The sequence below is a fragment of the Arachis ipaensis genome, chromosome B9, assembly GCF_059453495.1.
Source record: "Arachis ipaensis isolate K30076 ecotype BB chromosome B9, ASM5945349v1, whole genome shotgun sequence".
In the NCBI taxonomy this organism is placed as follows: domain Eukaryota; kingdom Viridiplantae; phylum Streptophyta; class Magnoliopsida; order Fabales; family Fabaceae; genus Arachis; species Arachis ipaensis.
The window spans coordinates 159779273-159797062 of NC_142444.1; the positions used below are offsets into that span (position 1 = coordinate 159779273).

Sequence of the window (17790 nt, forward strand, 5' to 3'; positions counted from 1 at the left end):
TGAAAATATTGTAATGTTATGAATGAAAAATGGTCCCATAACAATCGAAGGTAACTAGTTATATAGAAATTATGTTTCATTACACATTAAACACATTTAATAACATTGAGTACATCAAAGTAACAACATTAGAACAAAAAGACCTAAACCCTAAACTGCATGCGTCGTCATGGATCCGAGTGGGGTGCATTGGGACACCCACGTCTGGTAATGGCTAAGAACATCCGACAGTCGAGCAATGGCCAAAGGCGAACGAAGGTAGCATAAACCTACTGACGCTGCCATTGGGAGTCTCCGGCACAAATTCATCCTCTAACACTGTATCACTCGACGACTCGGACCCGACAACATAGGTGGAATCACCTTCATTGTCGGAATCATCGGCACTATCATGAGGCTGGTCATAGTGGATTGGTGCCGTCTCGAGCGGCACGACTTCAGGACCCGGAGGAGACAGCCCATCCCCAACAACTACATCTCGGACCACAGCATACAACTCCATCATATGTTGGGATATTAGTTGCACATGTAAGTCGAGCATGACCTTCACATGCTGATCCCCATCTATCCAGAATAACCGGTTTGTAAATCTACCGTTCGGAAGCGCATACAGAAATCTATATGCAATTCTCCCAACCTCCTTTGTTCCTACTCCTTCCATATTACGCAGCATGATCGTCTTTAACGCACATCTAGGGTATCAACCCGGTAAGTGCGCAGCATCACAGTGTTGTCAACTCAAATATCACTCCTTCATCACCGTGTCTGACTATCCCATTCGGATAAACCACCACAAAAAAGTATTGATTGTTCTCCATCAGAGCAAAATCGAAAGACAAAGAAAAGAATAGTTTGTGAATTGTGTGAGGAGAGGTATTAGGATGGTCTCTATAAATAGACTTATTGTACAACATATCTTGGGTGCTGAGACTCTAATTATAATCTTGACTATATCTCGGATGCAGTGCCCCTGTTTTGCTTCCTTACACGTATCTCGGATGCAGTGCCCCATGTCAAAAATGAGCATATCTCGGAATTCAGTGTATCCGAGATGCTCTCTTATTATATCTCAGGTGCACCCGAGATATGACCAGCGAGTCCTATTACACATAACGGGATCACTGCATCCGAGATACGTTTGATTTTCGGTTTCTCCCACGGCATCCGAGATATGACTCTAAATATATTTCAATAAATACTTATACATTTATTTAAATCGATAATATTATATTTTTTTAATTTAAATAAAAAAAATCCTAATTAAGTCAGATTGAACTTAATAATCGAATAATCGAGTTGCTCGAATTCACTTTAATATTTTAAAACATCAAAAATTTAATATACCTTAATGAAAATAGTTCAATAATAATAATAATAATAATAATATGATTAAAAATTTTATTTTAGAAATATAGTACGTAGCTGATGAATGAAAATCCATTTTGCCCCTTCCTCTGTTTTCACTTTTCACTTTCAGTTCAACAACACAATCTATGATTCTCTAATCCTCTTTAAAGCCAACTGATTTCTCTCCTACTCGCATCCCTCTTCTTCTTTCTCTCTCACTGTAACTATAAACTATTCACTACGTAACAAACCACATACCCTTTTTCCTCCTCTTCTCCATTTTCCCATTACTCTGTTTCTCGCTTTCAATCTCAACTCCATGGCCCAGTTTACCCCCTCAGGTTTTTCATCTACTTTTCTTTATTTTCATTCGTTAAGGTCTGTTCTTGTACTCAACATTAATCCCCTGTTGTTTAGTTAACGTGGGTTTATTCATTTCCTCGGCTGGAACTTGATTTGTGAGCTAAAGATTGCATCTTTGAATTTTTTCGAATTTTAGGTTCTTGCTATCACAGGAATCATTCCATTCAATCAGATTGTAGATTACGTCTGAATGTATTGCTTTATTTATTTATTTATTTTGTTGTCATATGAGCATATTTTCATTAATAAAAGATGGCACATTGACACCAATTTTCTGGGGTCCGATTCCCATTAGTGCATGGAGTGGACAATAATCATGATGATGATGATGCATGTTGGAATCTTTTCTCTTATAACGCAATGTATCCGAGTCGAGCTTAATACATGATTTTATCTATCTATACTTAGCTGTCATGTCTTGTATAGATTCTATTTTATCTTTATATTGTGAAGTGCATAATCTGAAAAGGGTAATGCACTTGAAGATCGTGTTTGGTTGTTAGAGTATTCCTTGTAGTATTTGATCTCAAAGTACTGCATTTTGCATTATGGTATTTGTGAATTTTGGCTCTAAGGGAACAGAGAGGTCACAACTGAATTCAGGTTTAGCATGTCACAGTCATAGACCTTGAGAGAGGCCATGGTCCCCTTCAAAAGTTTCAGTATATTGTGTTCTATGTAAAGCAATTAGATTTTAGCTAGTGAAAATTTCTGAAACCCTGGATACTGTGTCCGTGCAGGTAAATCTGGTGATTTGAAACAAGAAGATGACAAGAAAACAAGTGAACTAGTTGTTTGCTTGGGTGAACTGTTAATAGACTTTGTACCAACGGTGGGTGGAGTGTCACTAGCTGAAGCACCTGCTTTCAAGAAAGCTCCTGGTGGTGCTCCTGCCAATGTAGCAGTTGGCATCTCAAGGCTTGGTGGTTCATCTGCTTTCATAGGCAAGGTATATCTCTCAATTCTATGTCTGTTTATCCACATGGTTATTTGGTTTCTTGTTACTCAAGACATTTACCACCCTTTATGTTGTTTCAACTTATCAGATTTTTCTGTGATGAAAGAGTCTGCCTGATTTTCTTGAATAGATAATCAGAGCTTAATTCCTTGCCATCTGTGTGTTTCAGGTAGGAAAGGATGAATTCGGGTATATGTTATGTGATATTTTAAAGCAGAACTTTGTTGATACATCTGGCGTGCGGTTTGACTCTGAAGCTAGAACTGCATTAGCTTTTGTCACGCTTAGAGCCGATGGCGAGCGCGAGTTCTTGTTTTTCCGGAACCCTAGTGCTGATATGCTTCTTCATGAGTCAGAGATTGACAAAAATCTCATACAGAAGGTGTTGTCTTAATTTATGTTTGTGTTTATAAAATTTTAACCCAAGAATTTTGGTTTTAGTCAGCATACTAATAGTAATCTTGATGGCAGGCTAAAATATTCCATTATGGTTCCATTAGCTTGATTCATGATCCATGCAAGTCAGCTCATCTTGCCGCCTTGCGAATCGCTAAAGAATCTGGTTGTATTCTCTCATATGATCCAAATTTGAGATTGGCGCTATGGCCATCAGCTGAGGCTGCTCAGAAAGGCATAATGAGTGTATGGGACAAAGCTGATATCATAAAGGTATTATGTTATATAACACTTGGCATTTCACCAACTTCGTTCTTATTTTGATTTCTGTTTTCATTTTCAATTTGTATCTATTTATTGGGTTTCTTGCTTTCAACAAAACAAAGAAAGGGGTCTTACTTTTGTAATATGTGATAAAAACTTATCAACTGAAATGACAACAGAAACAAAACTAAGTGCCCCATAAACATTTTTCATTCTTTTTTTTTTGTTATTATCTTATGTATGTGCAGATAAGCGAGGAGGAGATTACGTTTTTGACAGAGGGTGATGATCCTAACGATGATGATGTTGTATTAAAGAAGCTTTTTCACCCTAATCTCAAGCTATTAATTGTGACACAAGGCTCAGAGGGTTGTAGATATTACACCAAGGTAAGCTTACTACCAAGTAGTCCATTTGACAGTGAGTGGCATAAGCACTTGTTTCATTGTTGATTGTGTGCGCAGAAATTCAAAGGCCGGGTGGCAGGTGTTAAAGTTAACCCCATTGACACAACTGGGGCCGGTGATGCATTTGTTAGTGGGATTCTCTACAACATAGCTTCAGATCAAAGCATTTTACAGGTCTTTTACATAATGCAAGTTGAAGATTCTTCAAATGCTTCTTTCATGTTATGATACAATGAATAATCTGAAGTTTGATGGTGATTTAGGAGGAGGAGCAACTCCGGAAAGCGCTACGATTTGCCAACATATGTGGTGCCATCACTGTGACAAAGAGAGGTGCAATTCCCGCACTACCTAACAAAGAAGCTGTTGCGCAGTTCATGTTAGAAGCAACTACAATATAGCACCAACCATTAACACTTGACAGTTTCTTCTGTTATAAAAATGTACTACTATATGGTGTTAAGCTATGGCTTTGTATCTTTTACTTTGTATTTTTTTTTTCATTTACAATAAGCTCAATTGCGTTGCTCACTCAAGCTATAGATTTTGTAATAAATCGATTCATTTATAGTAGAGGAAATTAACAAATTGTATACTCCAATGATCAAAAAATCTCTTCTTCTTTTGTGACTAGTGCCTTGCCTAATCTCTCATATGAAGAAATTAATTACCCGTTTATGTGCCTGAAATTAAATTTATATAATTAATTATATCTATCACATAAAAGTTTTACAACATGAGTAGTATGTTATTGGATAATAGTGATTAAATAAAAAATCCATAATATTTCGAAGAAAGAAAGCTAAAATTACGAAGATAGAAAACGAAGGCTTTTCGTGACTGGCGAACGTGGGTAGGCAACTAAGCATGTGGCAAAACTCGTCATACACAGACTCAGACTCAGACTCGTATAATATAAATAAAAACCAGATATAAAAATCAGAGGCCATTTTTCGATTTGGGTTCAATTCCGCAAAAACCGTGTTCTGAACCGGCGTCGAACCGCGGGCGCCGCTGCTGTTCGGAGATCGCAAACCCCACGCCGGAGTGTGAGATTTTTTCCGAAATGGCTTCAAACCAGTCGTTCGTCCCTGAGATCGGACCTGACGGTCTCCCTCGAGAAGCTTCCGTCATTAGCTACACCGAGAAGGTACTTCTCTATTCTTCGCTCTTCAATTCAATTCCGTCGTTACTTCATTTTCTCATTCTTCGCTTCCTTCCTTCTTGTTGTAGATCATCGAAGAAGAGCAACTTCAATTGCACAGGTAACTTCTCTTTCTCTTTCTCTGGCTATTTTTTTGTTCATTTGGATCTGGCGATGAGTTTGTGCTTGGTTATTGATTCTTTTTGTGCGGTTGCATTTGCGGCATTGTTTCAATTTAGGTCGTTTTACTTCAATGGTCGAATTGAATTCATTGTTTCTTTGATTTTTGGTTTACGAGTAATTTTAATTTTTGTTCTCTTGAAGTAGAAATTGGACATCAATTTTATATAATCCAATGATTCTCCTGGCAATGATAGCTAAAATCCTGTGGCTACGAAAGATTGAAGATGCAATAACAAGCTGTTGAAGCAATAGCATTATTTATTAATTATGGTATAAACTGAAGTTCTGGTAATATGGTAGCAGAAGGAAGTGGTCAAGTGGAGATGATGTTTTTTGCACCTTTGTTTAAAATGTTGGAATATTAGGAATTGCAGTAAGGAATTAATTGCATTTTTGGATGGTGGTAACACTGATGATCCATGTTTATGATTTTGTATACATTTGACTGTTGTTTTTCTGTTAATATTAGTGCGATTTTGCTGTGCTAAATTTGTTATTTGGTGTATGAGTTATATAGAAAATGAAATTGGTTAGAATAATCATGCCTCTCCCTATTGTGGAACTAGTAATTAATTCAGACAAGGTTTTTGAGGTTTTTGAGCAAAGGGTGAGCAAATTTATCTAATGAATCATAGGATCCAGGAAGTAGATGCTCTATTTTAGAAGCATGATCCTATGTAGTTTTGGACCCCCCTTCATCCTGTCTCCACTATTACATATTGTTGATTGTTTGTAATATATATAGAGGCACCATTTATTGCCACCATATAGTTAGATTATCAAGCAAGCAGAGTGTCTGTCATCTTGATCTCTGTTTAATTAATTTCAGATACATTCAAGAAAACTATTCTAAAATTCGCGATGTTGAGCGTGAGCTTGCAAATCTTACAATGGAGATGAAACTCACGGCCGGCCCAAAGAAAGCAGGTTTCCACCTGTCACTGTTGCTTCTCATGGCAAAAATTTAAAACGGTTGTTTTTCCCTGGTTGTTATGGTGAATGATTTTGGTTTACTTTTATACATGATGCATTCTTTAAGCACTTGAACTTTTGAGAAAGAAAATAGAGACACAAACAGAGAAAATTCGCATGGCCAAGCTCAAAGAAGAACAGGCACGGAAGGTATGTTACTTTAATAAACTCTATCTTGTATTGGCTTGCTATTTTCATCATATCAATATTTTGGTTATCTGTGCAATCAAAAAGAAAGTATGTATCATGTCATTGTGTTAGTCAAATGCCACGTTACTGCGTGACTTCAGATCTTGATTCACTTTTAGCATTGCCGTAATTGATTTGCTTTTGGGTTGCTTTACTTTCCTCACAATCTTTTGTTCAAATCACTAAATCACTGTAGATGCCATGTAACTAAATGAAGTTATGGGCGATTTGGTCCTCTAAATTATCAGCAACAATAAGTTGCATATGTAATTTTAATATCTTGACTGTGTGTGTCAGGTGTGGGAGGCAGCATCAAAAGTAGTGAAGGATGAAGAGGCATTAAAGCAGAAGTTATGTGATGACTTGAGCAATCTGGTAACTATTGCCAAACGAAGATATAAGATACTTAACACAATCTATATTCTCTTGTTTGATAATAACAATCTTCTATATAGGTTCAAGAGAGCAGTAATTCCCAGTTTTCTAGGCTGGAGGAATTAAAAAGACGACTCGAAGCTTTGAATCCAAATCGTGCATCAACTAATTCTCATCATGTACGTCCTTCATAGTTTACTAATTTTATATTAATATTGCTGATGACCTCTAACATATATTATAGCAATAAATGTTTAAAAACATTTATTATAGCAATAAATGTTTAAACATTGCATTTCAATTACATTAGGATGGGAAATCTGCAAGTTCTTCTCAGGATGGTTCAACCCGTGATGGATCCTCTGCTTCCAATGCAAGGGAAAGTGGGGGATCAGCTGAGAGCATTCCCGACCAAGGTAGTGGTCAGAAAGTTGGATCTCATCATCAGTCTCCTAATGAAGGCGAAGGAAGAACTAAAAAGAAAGTAAATTTCCACATTAAAGGGAAAGGAATCGGTGCTGTCTCCAAAGGTAGATCTTCAGCTCCTGGCTGGACTGGTGCTGGCTTCGATGTAGATGGCAGAACATGAGAGTGTTATTCTAAGATATTACTGCAGTAAATTCATTGAATTAGAAGTCCATAATTTTTGTACAAGGTTTACCTTCTGTTCTCCATTATTTCTACACATTAGCATGCAAACGTTGTCTTTCATCGTCACAGAATGACTGAGCTTCTCACTTGTATTGGCTAGCAGTCTAGCACAAAACTGTGAATGCCTTAATTCCTCTGCTACTTTCGGGCAAAGAACAATCAATATGTCCAGCTAGGTTCTCCTTTGTGATCATTCAACTTGTCTCGTACTACTCATACTCGCTTCTTAAATGCTTGCAGATAGATAGCATTGTTCGCTCAAGCATGATTTACAAAATTTGAATATAAAATAACTTGACCATCTGGCGAAACTTTTCAATCATTATGCCTCTTTTTTCATTTTCATTTTTAAAGTAAAAACAGCACCCGTGCTTGTAACTGGATTTCAATTTATCGCACAACTAGACCCAAGAAATCTTTTTCATTCAATGTGTTCTCCGTATTCATCAAAAGTGAAAGCAGTTAAAAACGCTGAAACAGCTGCTATCTTTCTTTTTTTTTTTTTTTTTTTTTGGCATCCAAATCACAAGTTTCTTTCTGCATGGGAATTGTTTTACTGGAGAATTTTAGATTTGTGTGATTGTATGAAAACATGGCTATTATTGCATGGTAAATATGCTCAGTTGATAACTTGATATACGAATAAGAATACCACAATCCTACTTCCAAATAGCTCTGCAATCCTGCTAAAGTGGTGGGACAAGACTTTTTTACACAATAATGGTAGGATTTGAGTATAAATACCATACTTCTCGCCATTGATACGTATTACCTAACTCAGTTTTAGGGATTCGTGTATCATGGTTGCTTTTCTATATCATGAAGTTTCCCACTGAGTTTCTTTGCAGTGTTGCACAGAAGAATTAACTTGCTATTTCTACTCAAGTTTCTTGCAATTATGATCTTCTGGCATGCAACAAGTGCCCTTCACCCTAGGCCTACACCTACAACTGCAACCATAATACCTCTACTTTTAATACCTGAGACCTTGTTTGGTAGGAGTTACTTCATATTATCAGTACCTCTCTTCGAGTAATATCAGGATCACTACTGTTTACATTTTGAATTGGACCTTTCATAAATTAATGTGGTACCTCTATTTGTACTAGTCTACTAGCTTAATCACTAGCCTCCTTGATGAATCTCTTCTCCCAATCAATTTCACGTTTGAATTATGATCCTACATATCATTATTGTTCACATACTATATATTCAATGATATTTTGTATTTTCAAATCATATACATAGCGGATGGATCATTTTCATGCTTCTTTTAAGTTTTATTGACTTATACTATCAAATAATATTTTTTAAAGGCAATAAATTTTATCAATCTAACTGTTGAATTATGTTATGATATCTTAATAATAAAGTTTAACAAATTAAAAAAAAAATCGAATATCAATAGATATGTGATTTAATAGTCGTATTTACTTATATTTTTAAAGTTGTGTAAAAATAAAATATTATGATGACATATATATATCAAACTAATTCCAAAATTTATGAAATTTTATTAAATTGATCTGTATAATGAAATATTGAACTTCAATTATTGGATAAATGAAAATTTTCGTGCGTAAGAAATTATTTGCCTATGCACAAGTGTAAATCATATAGGAAAATTTTCAAGTGTACCGTCATACCGGTATTTCAGTTATTTTTAACCGTTGATCTTAATTATAAAAAATATATATAATATATATAATTAAGATCAACGATTAAAAATTACTGATACACCGATAACAGTATACTTAAAAATCTTCCAATCATATAAACCAAGACTTTAACCAAATGTTATATATATATAAGGTACGTGTTGATATAGGGTTGGTATAATTTTGGTTTAATTCTTAAGTCAATTATTATGATGCGGATGCTATGAATCTATCTTTATGATTACCGTACCGCATATTGTATATGTGGTGTTCAGTCACATCTAAAGTTAAGAGTACGCTTTGCGCATGATAATTGTTTATGGTTCCATCTAGATCAGTAGCATGCTTAGCTTGTATGGTAGTTGTCACATTTGCATATATAGAGAGTAGGGACAAACTTGATTATAAACGTATACATATCATCATTTACGGTAATGTAATGTAAGGGAGACAAAAAATTATAATTTATGAATGTTAAATAAAAAAAAAATTTGTTACTAAACATTTTTATATAATTTATTTAAGTGATGATATATAGTAGCTCATGATTATCATTGTTTGAATATAACTGCTGGATCTAATTAATTCATCAACATAACGATTGATGGAGAATAATAGTAGTGTTAGCATGTTATTAGTATTTATATTGTATTCAAAAATACAAAAAGGTGAAAATTATGCTATAATAGCAAAAAGATATGACTTATTATACCAACTAAAATTGAAGAAAATAAACCAAGTAGGATTTGGCGATTTGCCATTGCCATGCATATGTTTCTTTCAATTTACGTTTTCGAAAAATATGGAAGGAAAGAAAGAAACATGAGGCAGTAGTAGTGGCCCCCCATTTTTCTTGTCTGGCGTTAGAATCAGTGCTAACATTTTGAGTAGTGATAAATGAATTTGCATTTGGCCATAACAAAAAAGATTGCCCTTTTAATAAATATATTGCACTACCTTTTTTTTTCTCCCTCTCCTTTTATGCTAAGGGGTGTCACCTTTTCCTAAATATATGAAGCCCATTTTTTTCTCAATCAGTGACTCATATATAATTATTAATAATAATTGAATAATGCATCATCAATCATATATATATGGTATTTGTGATAATGCATGGGCCAAAGAGTCAGCAATTTCAGAACACAAAACCCTTGAAGGACACGCAGAAACAAACAGATCCATAAGCGAAACAAGTGTTACTCTAAGCAGCTAAACATCATTAAATTGGTCAGACACACCCATCTCAGGTCTCAATCTTTTTACCTGTTTCCACTTTCCACCGTAGCTAGTTAAAAACAATCCACGTCACTTAATTATTAATTAACTTTTTGAATTTTCACTCCCGCTTATTTCTTCTTTCTATAGTGTACTAAATACTTAATAGTTTATGCATCAGAACTGCCATATTCATGTTAATTACTGCACATAGCATTTGATGCTATTGATATATTAAAGCATGAAAATATTTCTCGCTGTTGAATATGTTACGCATAAAATAAATACTTCTCCTAACGCATATGCATGCATGCATAAATTGAAAAAAACAGACTCAATTCATTTTAAGCTTTATTTTATATATATATATATATATATGCAAGACCAGGATGGACGTACAAGGGTGAGGAGAGGGGTCGCTCCTCCTAATTTTTTTAAAAAAAATTAATAATAATAAGTTATTAAGTATGATTTAATTTTTTTTAAAAATTATTTAATATTTAGTCTAATATAAATAAAAGTTTAATTTAATCTAAATACTAATAATTTTAATATTTAAAAAATAAGTAACAATATTAAAAAATTTAAAAAGATATTATTACTAATATTTTTTAATTAAATAAAATTTTTTAAATCACAAAAGTAGATTTTTTTTTTCTTGTGAACGTTCTTTTTTATTTATTTAGTATTAATTTTTTTTATTTCAACTACTATAAATGAGAGATCTTTTTTCTGCTATAAATATTGTGAAGAATAACTCAAAAACAAAATGAAAGATAAATTTCTTACTAATTATCTTTTAATTATATTAAAAAGAAAATTGTTGAAAAATTTGACACATATTCTATTATCGATAAATTTTATGATACGAAGAATCGACCACTTTGTTAATAAAAAGTACATACATATTTTTTGTACTTTAAAATATATATTTTTTATTGGTATATTTTTGTAATACATTTTATATTATATAATTTTTTGTATAAATTTTTAATATTATATATATTATTGGCTCTAGCTATGATAATATTTTTGAATGCGTCCAGACATTTTATATATACTAATTTCTCTAACTTCTTGGAGATATTGTACTTTAGCATGTTACTTCATTTTGTTATTTAAAAAAAATAATAGTAAGAAAGAAATAAAAGGAAAGGAAAAAGGGTAAAACTCTTGCATATATTGAAGTTCACGTTTGCATGCAAAAACACATACATTTTAATTGAAGTTAATAAATAAGAAAATGATTGCAATCTTGCGCTAGATAACAATCTCAAACTTCCATGAAGCAAGAACCAAATACAATATGATGATTCTCTGACCATATTCCACTCCTTATCTCACTAGGTAGTTCATTCAAGTAATGTAAGCGTCATGCATGTGCCTTTTTAATTTTTATTATCCCCTTACGTAATCTTCTAGGTAGGTACGACACCAGCATCTGTATACGTTTATTACTTTATAACAAATTTCAGTAAATTAAAATATAAAAATATAGTATATATAGTATGATTCATATAAGATTAACAACTCTTGTTCATGTCTTGAAATGCGGGAAAAGATCAGTGATCTCATTTAAATCAAATTTTATGAAACATTAAGTGAAACTTATTTTAATTTATTGCGTAACTGTAATTTTAAGGTTAATATATATAGCCTCGGATGTTATTATTAGCATAAATAAATATTATTATATATACCATCAATATGTATGTAATCTACTATATATATAATGAGTTAATTTTTTATTTTATTTTTTCTTCTATTTAAGTTTCTTATTTTAATAGAAAAATTTTTATGTTTAATATTATTTATTTATAGATTTTTTTAATTTTTTCAAAAATGTTAAAAATCATCTCAATTTTTAGCACATAATAATCATTATCATATAAAAATTAATTCTAAAATAACTACCGTGAAAATCATATAAAAAACAAATTTTGGTTCGTTGCCATACAAAAATATTTTACCATTACACATATTTCTATTAACATAGTATAGAAATTCGCATATATAAAACAAAAATCAGATTATAGAACATTAATTTATTACAGAACAATAAAAACTAAAATCATTGTAAATAATCAGAATTAAAAATAAAAATATATACAAACAGCATATAAATATTGAATATAGAACAATAATACAAGTAATTGAAGTTAATATTCTGATAACTCACACTAATTTATCAGAATCATAAAAAAAAGTCATTTATATCTCGTCAATTACGTTTAATGAAGGAAAAAAAAAATCTAATTCGCACAAATTTAATTTAACTCATTTGAACTATGATTTTTTATTGTCATTGAAAATTTGTATATTTAACAAAAGTTTATGTTCAATTTCATAAACATTGTGTTTTAGATTAAAAAATTGTAAAACAAAATGTAATTAACCTAAAATTCTGAATAGAATGCATAAAAATGCAGCATAATATAATAAAGAAAAAGTATAGGGTACCAATATATTATTTGTTAATTTATTGTTAACAATAATTAATTATTATATTTTAAATACATATATAAAGAGATACATCTAGAAAATACATCTATAAAGACACTTTCATTAAACATAATTATAAAAAAGATATTTTTATTAGATATATCCGCAAAGATACTTCCATTAAATATAATCATAAATAAGAGTTGACAAAAGTGGACAAAAATAATATTAATAACGTAGCGACTAGCAAGATTGTATAACAAAAAATCGAAAGAAAAAAAAATGGTGCGTTTGAAAGTGAGACGGTAATTAAAAGAGAGAACGAACTTTTGAATATAGCAGTGAATAGAATTTTATTTTTAACAACTTGATTACACTTAGTTAGTAAAAGAAATTAAACACCTAGCATTTTGAATATAAAAATTTTAACAAAGATTTAAATCTTAAAACTATTCGACCTAGTAAAAATTTTATACAACGAATTAAGTTGTTTAAAATCGAAAAAGTTTTAAGAATTAAATCTAGACGGCGGTAATGGATGATGGGCCAGGCGAGGGAGAATCTGATCACGTGAAGATTAGAACGGTCTCCAAACGGGCCCATGTGACATCGTCTGCCGCATGTCTCCCGTCCAAAACGACGGCGTCTCAAAGCATGAAGACGGTAACAGTTTCATGCACCAACGTCTCCATTATGCTCCTTCCAATCTCCATCACCAACCCTTCTTCTCTTTCCTCCTTCACCTTCCTCTCCATCTCCTCCATTTCTATCAACCCATCAATATCCTCCAGAACCTCACACTTCGCACCTGGGAAACTCCGAACCTTCCTCCACACTGTCTCCACCAACAACCCACCCTCGTGTTTTCGTCTTGCCAGAATCTCCGACAGCAGTTCATCGACCAAGTCGAATAGTAGTCTCCGGTTACAGCGAAGACCCAGTTGGTCCCTCTGCGTAAAGATGCAACCTTTGTCTGGATTGGATGATGGGTAGTGATGCTCGAGGTTGTGAAAGAGTGAAGGGTCTAATGGGTGGGAAAGAGAGAACCATTGGTATTGGATTTGGGGTAACGTAGCTTTGCGCAACCCCGTGCGGCTTAGTATGCTTGTGATGTACTCAAATTCTGGTCCTTGATCGTCGGCTGCGGTGGTGGTGGCGCCGGCGGGTGTTTGAATTGCATCTTTTTTGTACTTCTGGCGGGCACAACTTGATAACTGTGCGCTGCTGCGTCTTTGTTCTTGAGTATCACATGGCTGCAATATTTGGTTATTGTTGTTAAAAACCTTAATCCACACGCAAACTATAATTAATTAATTTAACCAGTGACGAATGATTAAAGAAATCTAATTAATCAAACATATAGATGACGAAATTAAAAGGAAAGGACGAAGTTTTAATATAGTTAGATAGATTTACAAGCTAGCACTAAAGTACCAAAAAGATGTACATATTAAAAAACACAAACTTGTTTAGAACAAAAAAAAAAGAGATGGACTAAAATTTAAAGTGTTGCAATTTGATAAATGGGGTACCTGTTTTTGGGGGATTTTAGTTGGGAGAGGAGAAGGGTGAGTCTTGACAGGGAGAAGATTTGGAGCTGTATTGAGAAGAAGGTTGCTTGAAAGTGGATGAGTTGATCTGTTCTTGGTTTTGGGTCTTGTTGGTGAGAGTGTACAGGAAACAAATGACTCTTGTTGCTTCTTTCTTATTGATGATGTCTGTGGAGCAGTAGTCCTATTCACCCCTGATCCCAACTTCTCAGTAGTCCTGCTTCTCTTGCATTTTGGAGCTGATGATGACTTTTTGCTCTGCAAATCATCTTTTGAGCTTAATTGTGTTTCAGTCTGGTGAGCAATAGGAAGTGGAGTAGTAGTAGGTGACGATGATAACGGCTTTTGATCTTTTGGGGTAAGAGGTGATGATGGTTTTGTGATGCTGTTTGGGTTATTGTGTTTGGAGTCAACGAATCTGCTGAGTCTTGGTGACTGCTTCCCCGGGCTGCAAGCTTCATTCACAATCACATTCACATTCACATTCACATTACTACTTGTCTTTGTAGCTTTCTTGAATCTGATTTGTTGGACCACAGAAGATTCTTGCTCTCTGTTCTTAACAGTGTTGGTTATGTCAGTTATCCCAACTCTCCTGCTTACACTTTCCTTAACCTGCTTCACAATTTGCCTTGCATAGTGGCTTGGACTTCTGCTGCTACTACTATTGTTGTTGTTCTCATCAAATTTCCTCTTTGAAAATGAGAAGCGAGGGGCTTCCAAGTAGTTCTCATCAACCCCAATGTTCTCCTTGTTGATTTGCAAAGAGAGTCTACTATGCTCAACATCTGATCTTCTTGGAGTATCAGACAAGGAACGAATGGTTCCTATGCTGTCTGTGCTGTGTCTGTGTCTCATTATTTGGATGTGGTGATGCTGGTGCCTTGCTTTAGGGTTATGATGATGAACCTGTGGATTATTGTTATTGTTGTTGCTTCTTCCATGTTTGTTACTAATTATTGGAGTGGAGAGGGTTGAAGAAGAGGAGGAATTAGGAGAGGAAGAGTTGTTTTCAGGAAGAAGATCAAGCCCCATCAATCTTGCAACCAATGTTGGTGTCTTGGTTCCCGGAGAGAAGCTCATTTCCGAGGAGAAATCACTCGAATAATTTCCTGATCTTGTTCTTGTCATGCTTCTGCTTGTTTTGATTCGAATGTTCTTCTGTACTTTCAAGAATTGGTAGAGTGTTAGTAGTCCTAAAAGTTGGTAAAAATTTGTGACATGTATGAAATAGACAAGTTAAACTAATAATTAACAAGTTACCGGAATTTGTAAATGTTGTTGTTCTTTTGAGGAGGCAGTACCATGTTGTGATTCCAAGCTATTCCTTGGTCCTTCAGCACCATCTGATGATGATTTATAGAGGGTTAGATGCAGAGACAATAGTATAGTATAGAATGTATATATTATATAGTAATAGTACCTTTGGAGAGACATTGTGAGATGGAAGAGGGAGACTTGTGTTGATGTTGGTTTATGGAAAAGTGAAATGGATGGAAATGGAAGGTTTGAAAGAGAGAACACATGCAACCAGTAGAAGTAGAAGGCTTGGAGGAGGAGGAGGAGGAGGAAGAGGACCTTCCAAATGCAGGAGCAGGCCAATACCACCAATAGTCCTTCCCCATAATAATTGGTTAAATCTTTGAAAACAAACTAGTGAAAATGACATGCAGAGAAAGAGGGTGCTTATTAGCTTGTGAGTTTTGTATTTGGTGGCATATATATGATGATGATGATGATGCAGGTGCAGGCCAGGCTGATTAATGAGCGACAAAACCGGATCCCTTCCAAGGATCTATAAAAACGGTCACATTTGTATATCTATCTGTTAAGACAACTACAAGTACGTCATCACCTTTTCAAATTTCTTTTTCCTTCAACTCTACTTTTCTGTGTACTATTAATAAGTGTGAGGAGTATTAAATTTAGTCCCACATTAAAAAAAGTAAAGAAGAGTGAGGAGTTTATAAGATGAGAATCCCATTAATTTATTATCTTAAAATTTTGAATTGAATATGGTGTCTTCTCATCTTATATTCTCTTACTTGATTCTTTTTCGAAATTATGAATTATGAAATATTTCACTCTTAATATATATTTCTTATACTATATAAGAAGTCAAGAAGCATTTCTCTCTCTAATAGTATATAATAGTATTTTCTGATGCACTCACTCCTAAGTTGTAATTAATTAGCAGCCAAAGGCCAGTTATTGGGAAAAGGAAGATGCATGACGATATATATGATCAAGCACATCTCTCTTCAGCTGTTAATTAATTAGATGGTATATTTATATGGATATATATGTTGCTAATCCCGTGATTGGTACGTGTATACAAATGTGAGGTGATCGTTATTATCATCTCGTTGAAGCAATTAATGCAACAAGCTTAATTATGTATTAGGGATCTGTGACTTCAACCATGCCGCGTTTGTTTCAAAAAAAATACTCCCTCTTAAGCTAAGGCTTTGACATGAACTAATTAATGAATGTCACTTTTCGTTGATATCAGAAATTAATTTAAAATACTACAATTATTATAGACTTATAATAACGCTCTGGGGATCCACTGCTTAATACTGTTCTTTTACTTGTTCGTAATTTCATCATCATATCCATACTAAGTAGTATCTTATATATTCTGAACATGCATGACTTTCAGACACGTGTTCCAATGTTAAGAAAGTAAGAGACAAAGACCAACACTGACCAAAAATATGTATATTCTATATTATTATTAGGATAAAATATATATTTTTTTCTTGAAATTTGATAAAAATTTTAAAAATATTTTTAAGTTTTATTTTGTTTTAATTTTGTTCCAAAAATTTTTTATTTGTATTAAATATACTCCTACAGTTAATTTTTCAAAAAATTTAACACCAATTCAATAATAATTTCATAAGAACAACCCTCAACACAAGCAAATCAAGCATAATTTTCATGCATTATTGTTAGATTGGTCTTAATTTTTTTGAAAATTTAGCCAGTAGAGATATATTTGATGCAAATCGAAAACTTTTGGAACAAATTGAAACAAAATAAAATTTAGAAGTATTTTTGAAATTTTTTTCAAATTTCAGAGACAAAAAATATACTTTACCCTTATTATTATTTTAATTTCCTATCAGCCAACTTAAACCATTGAATAAGTTCAGCTTCAAAAGAATTAACTCTGAGTGAATCCAACAGTCTTAATTACTCACTAACAGTGATAGAACTCGCATGAAATAATTCATTTTTCTTTATTATAAATTTATAATAGTAACTCACTAACAGTGATGTTTGATTCTAGTGTAACTCAAATTCCAGAACTCGTAAACAAAATTTCCAATTTGAGACTTATAATAGTAAGTTAATAACCACACATGGTTACTCAGATTTGATCCAGAGATGACAAACTACTCCAACGATCAATTATACTTATTTAATTGGTATATATATTATATTTTATGCTTTTCGTACACTTCTCTAAATAAAATATTTCTTTTCACATAATAATGTTTTCCTTTATACATTAGACTAGAAGAAGAAAGACGATATAATAATATAACAACAAAGGTGCGTAAATCTAAAATCTCTGAACTGAAGGGCCCCTTCTGAAAATAAAGGCTCACAATTCTTGATATATAATTATATATGGATGAGGACAAATTCTAGCTACCATCAGCATGCT

General features: G+C 33.2%; 3 protein-coding genes across 3 annotated transcripts; 2 read left to right on the top strand and 1 right to left on the bottom strand.

Moving 5' to 3' along the window:
- The first annotated feature begins 1486 nt into the window (after positions 1–1486).
- On the top strand, positions 1487–4368 carry LOC107616808 (putative fructokinase-7). Its single transcript, XM_016318729.3, has 7 exons — positions 1487–1688; positions 2451–2659; positions 2838–3050; positions 3140–3337; positions 3577–3717; positions 3793–3909; positions 3999–4368. Exons 1-7 carry the CDS (start codon positions 1667–1669, stop codon positions 4134–4136), a joined length of 1038 nt encoding a protein of 345 aa, XP_016174215.1. The 5' UTR covers positions 1487–1666; the 3' UTR covers positions 4137–4368.
- LOC107619428 (junctophilin-like protein) lies at positions 4135–7443 on the top strand. Its single transcript, XM_016321715.3, has 7 exons — positions 4135–4885; positions 4969–5000; positions 5892–5989; positions 6102–6184; positions 6521–6598; positions 6679–6777; positions 6909–7443. The coding sequence occupies exons 1-7, from the start codon at positions 4802–4804 to the stop codon at positions 7185–7187; spliced, it is 753 nt and encodes a 250-aa protein (XP_016177201.1). The 5' UTR covers positions 4135–4801; the 3' UTR covers positions 7188–7443.
- Positions 7444–12873: 5430 nt separating this feature from the next.
- On the bottom strand, positions 12874–16018 carry LOC107619688 (uncharacterized). Its single transcript, XM_016321985.3, has 4 exons — positions 15538–16018; positions 15378–15460; positions 14097–15275; positions 12874–13817 (listed from the first exon to the last, which is right to left on the bottom strand). The coding sequence occupies exons 1-4, from the start codon at positions 15737–15739 to the stop codon at positions 13212–13214; spliced, it is 2070 nt and encodes a 689-aa protein (XP_016177471.1). The 5' UTR covers positions 15740–16018; the 3' UTR covers positions 12874–13211.
- Between the last annotated feature and the right edge of the window lie 1772 nt (positions 16019–17790).

What these genes read in the sequence shown, in the direction of transcription:
- LOC107616808 (XM_016318729.3), top strand. Translation starts at nt 1,667, where the DNA reads ATGGCCCAGTTTACCCCCTCAG. An exon ending in ACAAAAATCTCATACAGAAG is followed by an intron (nt 3,051 to 3,139) that starts GTGTTGTCTTAA and finishes TCTTGATGGCAG; the next exon opens with GCTAAAATATTCCATTATGG. An exon ending in ACAAAGCTGATATCATAAAG is followed by an intron (nt 3,338 to 3,576) that starts GTATTATGTTAT and finishes ATGTATGTGCAG; the next exon opens with ATAAGCGAGGAGGAGATTAC.
- LOC107619428 (XM_016321715.3), top strand. Translation starts at nt 4,802, where the DNA reads ATGGCTTCAAACCAGTCGTTCGTCCCTGAGATCGGACCTGACGGTCTC. An exon ending in GAGCAACTTCAATTGCACAG is followed by an intron (nt 5,001 to 5,891) that starts GTAACTTCTCTT and finishes AATTAATTTCAG; the next exon opens with ATACATTCAAGAAAACTATT. An exon ending in AAGAAGAACAGGCACGGAAG is followed by an intron (nt 6,185 to 6,520) that starts GTATGTTACTTT and finishes TGTGTGTGTCAG; the next exon opens with GTGTGGGAGGCAGCATCAAA.
- LOC107619688 (XM_016321985.3), bottom strand. Translation starts at nt 15,739, where the DNA reads ATGGGGAAGGACTATTGGTGGTATTGGCCTGCTCCTGCATTTGGAAGG. An exon ending in CTCACAATGTCTCTCCAAAG is followed by an intron (nt 15,461 to 15,537) that starts GTACTATTACTA and finishes AATCATCATCAG; the next exon opens with ATGGTGCTGAAGGACCAAGG. An exon ending in AACAACATTTACAAATTCCG is followed by an intron (nt 15,276 to 15,377) that starts GTAACTTGTTAA and finishes TTGAAAGTACAG; the next exon opens with AAGAACATTCGAATCAAAAC.